Source organism: Primulina eburnea, chromosome 14, assembly GCF_022965805.1.
Source record: "Primulina eburnea isolate SZY01 chromosome 14, ASM2296580v1, whole genome shotgun sequence".
Taxonomy (NCBI): domain Eukaryota; kingdom Viridiplantae; phylum Streptophyta; class Magnoliopsida; order Lamiales; family Gesneriaceae; genus Primulina; species Primulina eburnea.
Genome location: NC_133114.1, coordinates 20,851,290 through 20,863,899, shown reverse-complemented (window position 1 = coordinate 20,863,899; position 12,610 = coordinate 20,851,290). Strand labels below are relative to the sequence as shown.

The 12,610-nt window shown below is 34.5% G+C and overlaps 1 protein-coding gene across 1 annotated transcript; it reads left to right on the top strand.

The window, feature by feature from the left end:
• The first annotated feature begins 8,545 nt into the window (after positions 1–8,545).
• On the top strand, positions 8,546–11,865 carry LOC140812457 (disease resistance protein RGA2-like). Its single transcript, XM_073170724.1, has one exon. The coding sequence runs from the start codon at positions 8,624–8,626 to the stop codon at positions 11,729–11,731; it is 3,108 nt and encodes a 1,035-aa protein (XP_073026825.1). The 5' UTR covers positions 8,546–8,623; the 3' UTR covers positions 11,732–11,865.
• Positions 11,866–12,610: the final 745 nt, after the last annotated feature.

Below are 12,610 nucleotides of genomic sequence, written 5' to 3'. Positions count from 1 at the left end.
ATCTGGGGCCTTTTCCCTCACGATATCCCAATCATTTCATCATAATAGTCACAATAACTTCACCTCCTCCAACGTTTCATATTATCATAACTTTACAAAAATCATGCATAAAATATCATTTTTCTTTTTAAACCAAGCATGCAATATATCTTTTAATTGTCCATAAATAAATCATAAAAATCCATAAATATTTAAAATAATCATTTTAACATATAAAACAGCAATCAGAGCACTGCCATGACGTTTACTAATTTCTAGGGTGTAAAATTACCGTTTTACCCCTAGACGTAAAATCCTCGAAATCGACTTTTTCTTAATTATTTAAGCTTAAATTAATTTTCCCTTAGTTTTATTTAGCTTAAATACTATACTTTTTAATTAATCTTTAATTATTCATTTTTAATGCGTTTTAATCCCGAATAATTTCAAACTTTAATATAAAATTCATAAATTCAAAACTTAAACTTTTTATATTATTTTAGCCCTCGTGAACCACGACTCGACTCCCGTGAGCCGTATTTCGATTTTATTTTAAAGAGAAAACCCTAGTCTCGCTCCAAGCCACCACCCTCGAGCCATCTAGCTTTTTCATCGAGCAAAGCTCCGACCACCCCGAGCCGAACCCTGACCAGCCCCTCCAGGAACCCTCATGGACCCGTGGAACCAACAGACTTGACCCCTAGCTCGAAACCGAAGGCAATACATCAGCAGCTTGACACGGCCGAGAACCCTTGTTTGACATGGACTCTTTGTTCGCGCCTAGGACCTAACCAACCGAACTAGCCCTTGAACCAGCCCCTCATGCACCTACCTAGGACCCTAAGGACTTGACCTAGTCCAGCCCTAAGCCCCCTGGCCGAGCTCCATATTCCTGCGCAAGCTGCACACCCTGCGCGCTTGTATGTACTGCCCTCGGGTTTGAGTCCTAGCTTGCTATGACTCCTTCCCATCCCTTGTGCTCGAGTTATAGCATGGCTAGTACTCTCTCCCTCACTCATAAATTCCCCTAGCTAGCCCTGGCCCCAAGCCGAACCCAAGCCAAGCAACAAAACCCAAAACCCGAGCCACTCTAACACAATGATAGCAAGGATGGTTCCAGCTTGTGTTTTTCGTGTGGTGCTACGTTTGGTTGTGTTCTAGGACTCTAAATTTCGTGTAATACACCCTTGATCATATTCTTAACATGGAAGCCCTCTTAAACACATAAAAAAATGATTTTGGATCAAGTTCATGCCTTCACAATTCACATGTGATATAAAAACGAAAATTTGTTTCATGATGCAACTTTTTTTCATGTAAAAACATTTTCAAACAATTACTATGGTGTGATAGATGATTAAAAGGGAGAATATGACGTGAATTTGCGTAATTTACGCACGAATAACCGTTGATGATTGAAGAACGACGACGAGGAGGACCTTGGCTTGAAGAACTATGAAGAACTCGATGCTTTTCCCTTCAATAAGAGGTGTGTGCCGTGTGTTGTGTTTGAGAGAAGAGTTTGGTGTGTGATAGGAGAGTGGGCGTGGGTATGGTAGGTTTATGGGGTAGATTTGCACTTTAAAGTTTAAATATTTAATAAAATCCTAACTAAACTCTAATTGTTAGCTTAGGCCCATTAATCATGTTAATTAGGCTCATTTAGTCCATTAGTATTTAATTAAAATATTTTGTTTAGAAAGTTTTGTGAATTTATTAGACGGGTTGCCAATACGTTCGTATTTTTGTTGAAAATCCAACACCGATAAAATTTACGCCCCGACGTATAAAATTACCTAAAACCCATTATTTTCAAAAATAAGAAAAAGCATCAACCATATTTTAAATAATTAAAAATAATTATTTAATAAAAACATTTTCCATTTTTCAGCACTCGGTCTCCGTTCCTCGATCGCAACTCGAATGACCTTTTAAAAATACATTTTAATGCATGTAAGTAGAAAAACTACTAAAACATCATGTAAACATGTCAATAATCAATTTAGCAATTACAATCATTTAATTAACCATTTTTCATATTCCCTAGATTTGCATGCAGTTGGATTACGTCGTCTTAATTTTGGACCTTACACCTTTCTTCAATCTCTCAATCCGATCCACGACTAGAAGATTAGTTTCTCTTCCAACTAGCACCGGAATATTTAGAAGAACTTTTAACATATGAGAGCGAAAATCAAAAGATGACTCAAGCCCCTTTTCTTGTGATGGAGGCCGAATCCCTTTTGGAAGAGATGAGAGAGTTATCGAAATTATGGTGTTAACGAGGCTAGGGTTTCAAGTCTTCTGCTTAAACCATGCCTTCATTACCTAATTATCATAATATAAGATTTTAGCCTCTTAATTAACATTAATGAGCTTGATTAATTAATTGGACTAGTCCAACTAGTATACTTAATTAATCAAATTTCATTAAGAACTTTAATTATTTAGTGTGTGTACTTGTACTTCTACAAGTCCATTAAACATATTTCTCACTATATTTAATTTAATATTTAATAAACTCAACTTTTGAGTTTAATAAAACAAATTCTCATATTTTATAAATTCAACTTCTTGAATTTATTCTCTCCAAATTTTAATTATAATAAATTTAACTCTTTGAATTTATTCTCTCAAAATTTAATTATTGTAAATTCAACTAATTGAATTTACTATATCATAATTTTATATAAATTCAACTCCTTGAATTTATTCTCTCAACGGGAACAAAATGATCCATTTCTTGTGTAACCCTCGTTGGTTCAGGAATTTAGTTAGCGGGTTCACAATTCTTTGTAATTCAGGACATTTTTCTTTATTCCGGCTTACCCCAATTAGCCCCATTTTATACACCAACATTTGGTCATGAGAATGTAAGAAATCATTTTCTGATTAAACCCATCGAATCATGGTAAGAGCGTCTAGTAGCATCGTCCCATGATTTCCTAGGTATCAATGATAGTGTCTGCAAGAACCAGTCGGTTATGATTAACGTACAGTACAGTCCCTTCATCTCATATATCCCGATCGAATCTGCAACCATTGGTTAATCGAGGGTTGCATATTAGATTCGATAGCTATGTTATGCGATCATGAAATATTCATAGTGTCATCGCATGCACAACTAGAGAACTCCTTTCCTAATGTACATCTCACACTCTGACCAGAGATTTCATGCACTATTATTTCGTTAGATCACATATGATATTCACACCCGTAGGTGAGCGGTGAATTTTCAACTACAATGCACTGGTTCCTACACATTTCGCAATTGCACCCAACCTCGCCACCTTGTGATCCACGCAGAGTCGGTAAACGAGTCAAAGAACAATCTTAGTATATAGAGTCTCAGTGTTGTCCCGGGTCATAAGGACTAATCACATACAATCACAACCACAGACTTTTCTTCTCAATGAATGATAACCATTTGGAAAGTCCAATGGATGGTTGTTCGGTACAATCATCGTATGATTACCCATCTGCATAATTGAACATCTCCATGCCCTTACCATGAAACACGATACACAACATCACAAATGCTAGTCTCAACCTCAAGCGGTCTTTATCCTTATTTTCAGGCGGGTGAATCGACTAGGAACAAATTTAAAATATGCAGTGTTTACAAATGAGTTTCAAGATCGAATTACAATTTATTCGTATTAAAGTATAATCAAGGACTTTATATATGCTGATTGCATAGGTATACAGATAAAACAAAATGAAACCATAAAAAGTTAAATTATATTAAAATAAAGATTGTTTATTACACTTGAGTCAATAAATTCTTTAGCCAACCGTTACCTTGCAGGACATCTACTCTAACAAGACAGACACAAATGGGAATTAAATCTTCGAGTTACATGTTTCTATTTCGAACCTGAAAAATAGTCAAATGTTATTTTGTGTTTTGGTCGACATTTGGTCTCAGTGCATTAAATTTGCATTTTTTTAGTCTTATAGTTTCGTTGGGTGTCCGAAAATTACTGGCGATTAAAAACCAAACAAATGCAAGTTAATTGTGCTAAGACCTAATCGATAAAAAAAACCCTCCAATGACAAGCAGAAACTCGATTTTATTGATCTCTACAAAAATTATAAAGTTTCAATGTTGAAACTCAATTTTATTGATCTCTAAATGTCAATTATAGGCCTCAAGATCTTCCAACCATAATCCTAAAATTTTAAGATTCTACAAGGAAACATAAAACTAAACATACCTAGACCCCAAAACTCATTCCAACAATTCTTGTAGTTTTTCTTTTAATTCTTTCAATTCTTCTGCAGCCATTCAGTATGGTGCTTTTGATATTAGAGCAGTACCGGGTACCAAATATATCTCGAATTCGACTTCACGGTCGGGAATTGAAAAACAAAAGATTTAAAAAAAATTCTCATCAGCATCAAACGCGTAAAGAGATAAAAACTATTCAACGAATAGATAGATCACAAGGTACACTTACTTACAAATTAGGTAGTTAAACTGTAACAATAATAATAATGCACAAAATATATGTATTTCTGAAATATTTTATTAGGGTCCACCTTCATACGTACGTACATATCAATACTTGGACATTCAGAACATTTCGAAGAAAAATTGTCACATTCTTTCATTTTCCCAAGTGCGTGCTCGTGTGGACCATTTCTAATGACTTTAACTAACTTGTCTTATTGTGACATTATTGAACAGTAATCTCGATAATCCCAACAATGTCGCTGTCGGCCAATCGAAGCGTCGATGGATTCATAAATTTCAATTAACCTTCTTCAAATTCATGCTTAAAATCCGGGGGCCCACAACGTTATATTGTGTAACCTAAATATTTTTTTTTAAAATAAATAAATAAATTTCGATTATCGAGTATGTATTCAAATAAGCAACTCTCGAGTCCACGTTACATCAGTAGTGTGGGTTTTTTTTAAAACTAATTTAAATTTTAATTTTTTTTTCAAAAATAACGTGGAAAAAAAAACATTTACAAAACTACGGCAAACCGCGCTTATGAAGCGCGGACGCTGCACACGTGGAGCAGCGTCCGCGCTTACCAGGCGCGGAGTATGCTCCAGGTTGGAGCGTCCGTGCATTGTAAGAACAGACGGTGGTTTATGCGCGACGGTTTTTGAAATCCGTCGCTATTAGCGACGGATATCAAAACCGTCGCTATTACACCATCGCAAATAGCGACGGTTACGTCAACGATTCAACATTTGCGACGGTTTTGTATCAACCGTCGCTATATTGTGTTGAATCAACCATATTTCTTGTGTGCAATCAATCTATTCGGTTACCGACCGAATCGATTCAAAAATTTGCAAGCTTATGAACTACACACATAAATGCAAGCTGCGGATATTACTATCTACAACGTGCTTTTAATTCACGTCGTTATTTCTGTCAAGTGCACCCATATGTGCGCTGTTAATATTGTTCGAAGTGCAAAATTTCGGTTAAACCGAATTAACCGACCGACCGGATTAATTCGAAAATTCGGTTCGGTTAATTCGGAAGTTCGGTTTAGAAATTTTAAAAAAATCGGTTAATTCATTAAAAAAAATGACTGACCAATCATGCACTGCCACGTAGGCGGTGCACATGATACAATGCACACATGATGTGCAGGGTAACAAAATCGTATATATATATATATATATATATATATATATATATATATATATATATATATTCATTATTTTATCTTCGATATTTATATTTTTTATTGATATTTTTTATTCAATATTTCTTGTTATTTATGATATCTGCGCACATATAGGTGCACTTGAGAGAAATAACGACGTGCATTAAAAGCACGCTGCGGATAGTAATATCCGCGGCTTGCATTTATGCGCGTTGTTCATAAGCTTGCAAATTTTGAATCGGTTCGGTCGGTAATCGAATAGACCGATTGCACACAAAAAAAATTGTTGTTGATTCAACAATATAGCGACGGTTGTAACAAAACCGTCGCAAAGTTTGAATCGGCGACGGTTTGAACGGTTTTGTTTAACCGTCGCTAGATGCGACGGTGTGGTAGCGACGGTTTTTGAATCTGTCGCTAATAGCGACGGATTGGAAAAACCGTCGCAAATAAACCACTGTCTGTTCTTACAAGGCACGGACGCTCCAACCTGGAGCATGCTCCGCGCTTACAAGGCGCGGACGCTGCTCCACGTGTGCAGCGTCCGCGCTTCATAAGCGCGGTTTGCCGTAGTTTTGTAAATGTTTTTTTTTTTCACGTTATTTTTGAAAAAAATTTAAAATTTAAATTAGTTTAAAAAAAAACCCCAGTATTGTGGACAGTTACATTGTATATTTGTAATCTAGATCAAGATTGTATTTGGTACTTTAAAAAAAAAATAGATTTGTAACTGAGAGTTAGATGCGTTGTTGCTCGATTTGTAAAAAATAACAAAAAATTATCTTAAATATAAAAAATGGTTCATATTGTAAAGACAACGACCGCAAATTATTGAGGAATTGTTGTCTTTTACTGTAAAATACAATTAATTTAAACTGTTGTGGAACCATTTTATAAATGTCATGTTCCTAAAAATAAGATAAATTTTTTTAACTACAGTAGAACCGTTTTGTTTTGTGTTAAAAGATATCATTTTAAAATTGTTTCTATTGAGCGTATTTTTAACAACACTGTCTTCCACAACATTTTTTTTTCCTATTTGTTATCTATAAACTTTTTTCTTTGTAGTGAAACGCTGGTTAGACAGTGGCTAAGGTGGGAAATTTTTTTTTTTAAAAAAAATGACCTTGGTTAATCTAAGTTTTTGAAAACTAACTCTGTCCAAGTATATTTATGTTTTTCAAGTACACTTGAGAAGGTTGGTTTTTTTTTAAAAAAAAATTCACGAAGGTTATTTTGCTAACTATCCCATCGTAGCCAAAATATGGGGATTCCTTGAATTTCAAGATAAATTAATTTAGTTGAAAACAACTTAACATAAAAAAAAATCAAACAAATCAATTTTTTTTTTACAATTTTTTTCTTTCGTTATAAAAATTCAATAATTGTGATACCAAAATGTGTTTTAACTACTACCCAATCAGCATTTTTTTAGCGAAAATCGAATATTTCGATGATAGATGAGCCAAAATATCCGAAATTCAAAAGTTATTCTACCAAAACCAAAAATTGAAAAGTCATTTAACCAAAACAAAAAAAGACAAATTATTGGAAAAAAACATTTTCCTTTTTTGAAATATTGTCATAAGCTTGAAATTATATTGAAATAAATTATTACAACGTATTTTTTAAATAGTTATAACATTATGAATTTGAAAATACAATATTTTAGCAAATATATAATGTGGTACTGCTAATTATTATTTATTTACTACAATAAAGTGGAGTTGTCATGCTCAAAAAAGAAAAAGAAAAGAGTAGGTGAAGACCGAAGACTTATATGTTTCGCTTTATAATTCATTTAGGCATAGTTTGGTACATGAGATAAAAGAGTGATTGATAAATAATCCTCCTTATCCCATGTTTGATACATTTTTAAAAAGCTCATGATAATATCACGTGCCCTTGATAAATAATTTTTTAGAAGGATAAAATATCCCTTCTATTAGGTGTGATAATTTTAATTTAATGATAAAAAACACTGCAAATGACTTAATTACCCTCAATTTATAAATGATTTTTATAAATCTACGCTAGTAGGTAGAAATTAAAATCAAATAAATATTTTTATTTATTTTTATATATTATATAATATGATAATTATATAAATGAATTCGAGATAATTATATAAATAATTTTTATAAATCTCAATAAAATTATTAGTATCACTTGATTAACATTAAAAATTGATATTTGACTTCACTCACAAAATCAAGGCCTCAATTATCATATTATATAATATATAAAATTAGGTAAAAATAAATAAATCATGCAAACGTTATCGGCGCATGAACAGATAAAAAATATGAACTCAAGCAACGACTTTGAAATTATAAAATTTATTATGATAAAGTTAATTTTGTCATTATAATCTAATATATAAATTTAATCAATCTTATTAAAATCATATCAAACATTAAATATAATATCCTACATCTTATTTATCATTAACTTATCCTTATATTATATATCACATGTTTATCCTATCATATGTACAAAACTATATCTTAATATATAATATGAACATCACAAGACTTCTAAGATTAAAAAAATGAATAATTGCTGAAAAGATGCAATAAACTTTAATCATCAAAGAAAACAAATTCATTTATTTAAAATACACTTGACGATGATACCTTTTCATCGTGAATTTGAAAACGAAAACAAAAATACGTTTTCGTACATTTCTTTGTTAAAAAAATATAATTTTTGAATCTATTTCATATTTTTTGTATAAAATATGTAAAACAAATATAGAACAATTCGTCATAATTTTTCAATTTCTCAATAATATTTATAATTTTTTTGGGATTTTGATCGTGCCCTTGATTCATATGAAAATTCATATCACACGTTCATGTGGAGCCGTGATAACAAAAAAATAAAAAATAAAGAATTAAATAAAAAACTATTTAACGATTCGTCTTAAGATCTCAATCTATACTGTTTTCAATTCACTTTTTTGCAAGAAACTTGATTCCATTTGAAAATCTTTGAACTTTTGAAATATGGCAGAAGCACTTGTTTCGGCGCTTTTGCAAACATTAATTGGAAATTTGAACAAAGCATTGCTGCGAGGTGTTGGGCTCTTTTGGGGCTTAGAGGATGATCTCAGGAGACTTCAAAGTGTATTTAACACAATCCAACTTGTGCTCCAAGATGCTGAAGTCAAGCAGAGAAACAATTTGGTGCTGCAGAATTGGTTGCTAAAGCTCAAGGATATTGCCTATGATGCTGAGGACGTACTGGACCTGATCGCTACCAAAGACCTCAGACGGAGATTTAATTCCGAAAGAGGTAAGCACGGACATCTAACTTCGTTTTTCTCGAAAAGAAACCCGTTGTTATTTCGTGTTGAAATAGCAAGAAACATGAAAGATTTATGGGGAAGATTAAATGATTTAGAGGATGAGAGACATAAGTTCGACTTGAGGGAGGGTGTTATGAATAATCAAGTTGGAGTTGTAGAGAGCCGACAGACTAGTTCATTGGTGAACGAGTCGGAGATTTTCGGAAGAGATGAGGAGAGGGAAATGTTAGTCCAGAAACTGCTCACTGATCAAGATGATCTTTCTGTCTGTGCTGTGTGGGGAATGGGAGGGATCGGGAAAACCACACTTACCCAACTTGTCTATAATGATGAAAGGGTGGAGAAGCATTTTGAATTGCGAATCTGGGTTTGTGTCTCGGTCGATTTCAGCTTGCAGAGGCTGATTAAAGCAATTTTAGAATCTGTACAAGGAGGTGGATGTAGTGTCACTGAGTTGGATCCATTGATGTGTCTTCTTCAAGAAAATTTGAGGGGGAAGAAGTTTTTACTAGTCCTGGACGATGTTTGGAATGAAAACCAAGGTCTGTGGGATTCTCTTAAAGAAGCGTTAAGATGTGGGTCAAAAGGCAGTGGGGTTATGGTAACAACTCGAAATGAAAAAATTGCTCGAACGATGGCTACAGATGAAACCATGTCACACCGAATTGGATATTTATCAGATGCCGATTCTTGGTCTTTATTCAAGAGAAGAGCATTTTCACGTGGAACAGAAGATGAAAACCTAGTCGGAATCGGCGGGGAGATAGTGAAGAAATGTGGGGGTGTGCCTTTGGCGATAAAGGCTCTAGGGAGCTTCATGCGATTTAAAAGCCACGAAAGCGAATGGTTGGCAGTTAAAGAAAGTGAAACATGGAATCAACCGGATCATGGAAACGACATCCTTCCTGTATTGATGTTGAGTTATGACAATCTATCTCCACAAATGAGGCAGTGTTTCTCTTATTGTTGCGTATTTCCCAAGGATTATTGGATGGATAGGGACGAGCTAATACAGCTATGGATGGCAAACGGCTTCCTTCACGAAGAAGGCCGAAAGGACTTGTATCTCATTGGCCACTTCATCTTCAAAGAATTGGTTTGGAGATCCTTTTTGCAAGATGTCGAGAAACACCAGATAGGGAAAATGAGATGTAAAATGCATGATCTAATGCATGATTTGGCAGAGTCGGTCATGAGACAAGAAACTTATAGCTTGGTTGATGGCAATGTGCAGAAAATTCCGCCGAGAGTTCGTCACTTGTCAGGTGACTTCGAATCACTTGAGATGATTGAAATGAAAAAGGATAAGCCCCAACCACTGAACGTGGATACTTTGCACTCGCTTATTCAGCTGGCTTATTATTCGATTTCTTTTAAATTTTTTTTCTCCTTTCTCTCAAACCAACAACATTTAAGAGTGTTGGACATGAGATTTTGCACGGCAAAGGAATTACGAAAGTTTGTTCACAAATGGGAACACCTTAGGTTCCTTTCAATGTCGTGCAGTGAGCTCACGACGCTACCCGAATCCATTACTCGTCTCCACAACCTGCAGACCTTGAAACTTACAAAAACATATTGGCTTCGCATGTTGCCTGAAGGTTTGAAATACATGAAAAATCTTTGGTTCGTGGAAATTGAACACCATGATTCACTTATCTGCACACCACCAGGAATCGGAGAGTTAACTTCCCTGCAAAGACTAAGCATTTTCATTGTGGGTGAAGACTCAGCACACCAAATCAGCCAGCTGAAGGAATTAAATCTTGGAGGGAAGTTGAGCATAAGAGGACTTGAAAATGTGAGAAACCTAGAAGACGTGAAATCTGCCAACATGATTACGAAGCGGAACCTGGTATCTTTGAATTTAACTTGGACAAGTAGCGCAAACAAGATCTCCAAGGAACATTTTGAAGTAACTTTGGAGTATATCCAACCCCATCATAATTTAGAGCAGATCTGCATTTCGTCATATCAAGGTTCGAGATTCCCAAATTGGATGTCTTCTCCAGCTTTTATTAATCTAAGTGAAATCACTTTGGAAATCTGTGAAAAATGCGAACACCTTCCAGCCCTCGGGAAACTGCCCGCTCTGAAGGTTCTTAAACTTGTTACTTTGGATTCTGTAAGAAGATTGGGTGGTGAATGGTGTGGCGATGGAAGAAGTTCATTTGTTGCACTGACAAAGCTCAGTTTATCGGAAATGCCTAACTTGGAGGAATGGATTATACCAAATTCACATGATAGTTTTCTTCGCTTAAAATACCTAGTCATAGACAGATGCCCCAAATTGATCCGGTTGCCTTTTCTACAAGTTCTTGAATATCCAACGGAAGGACTCAAGTGTTTCACTTCTCTAGAGGAATTACGATTCTATGAGTGTGATAGTCTTAGATTATTTCCGGCAGCTATTTTGGGAAACATGCCTTCCCTGAGATCATTATCATTCATATGTTGCGAGAAAGTGGATCCATTATCTGGTCCGCTACGAAGAGTCGTCGCTAGCCTTCAAGAATTGGTGATAAGCGAATGTCCAGAGCTCAAATGTTTGCCAGAGAGCATTCAACAATTTTGTGCCCTTAGAACGTTGAGGATAGTGTCTTGTTTAGGATTATGTTCCTTACCTGACTTGATCGGGAATCTTCCGTCATTGTCAACATTTGATCTTTCTGGTTGTGTTAACTTGACTTCATTGCCAGATGGCACCGGGAATCTTCAGTCATTGTCAACATTTAGCCATTATGACTCTGGTAACTCGACGTCATTGCCATATGGTGGAAAGAGATGGGGCGCACGTCTTACATGAAATATCGAGAGTATCACCCACCTCTAGAGTTTATAACAGATTTTACCATATAAGTATATGAGGACTTCCGACGATCTAGACCGTGACTCTAATACTACTTGTTGTACAATGGATTTTTCATTTGATCTAGACCGTGACTTCAATTCATTTGATACCAATATTCTATATTTTGGACGATTTTTTGAGTTTGAAACTCAATTGTAACAATCTCATTCTCCACTTAAAAAAAACTATCATTGTCCGAAATTTTAAGTGATTCCATTAATATATTTCGATGCAAAATTTTGATAGATTTGGATTAAAAATCCTTAATAAAAATCCACTAAAATTGAATGCGTAGTTTTTAAATCACATGCTCATCTAAAGATCTACAATGTTTTTCTTTATTTGACTTTACATTCAATTATATTTTTTGTTCTTTTAAAAGCTTTTCGAAAGCTAGCCACATTAATTAATCGGTTCAATTGTGGATTATAATATTGAGTTTCAAAAACCTTTACTTCTAGTTTTAAATTTGATTGGTGGACAAAACCCTTAAATTACAGCCTAAGTATTCAGAGCGACATTGTCATGACCCGCGTCCAAAGCCAGTGGCATCGGCGTTGTGTTCAAATAAAATTCGAAAACAATAAGTTTTGTAGTACGTAATTTAACCAAAAAACCACTTTACAATATAAATACCATAAAAATCGTCTTTTCAACTTAAATTCTTAAAATAATAAAAATTTGTGGAAGAGTTTACAACTTTAAATGAAATTAATTAAAAAAAGAACATAAACTAAATCAAACTTCTTGAGTCATCTATCACTAGCCCCAAGACAAGTCTTGTTCATCTTCCTCTACTTGCTCTTCGAACTTATTTGGAGATGATTGAGTAAG

Excerpts from the sequence above, each read along its gene's own strand:
- LOC140812457 (XM_073170724.1), top strand. The coding sequence starts at position 8,624 with ATGGCAGAAGCACTTGTTTCGGCGCTTTTGCAAACATTAATTGGAAAT.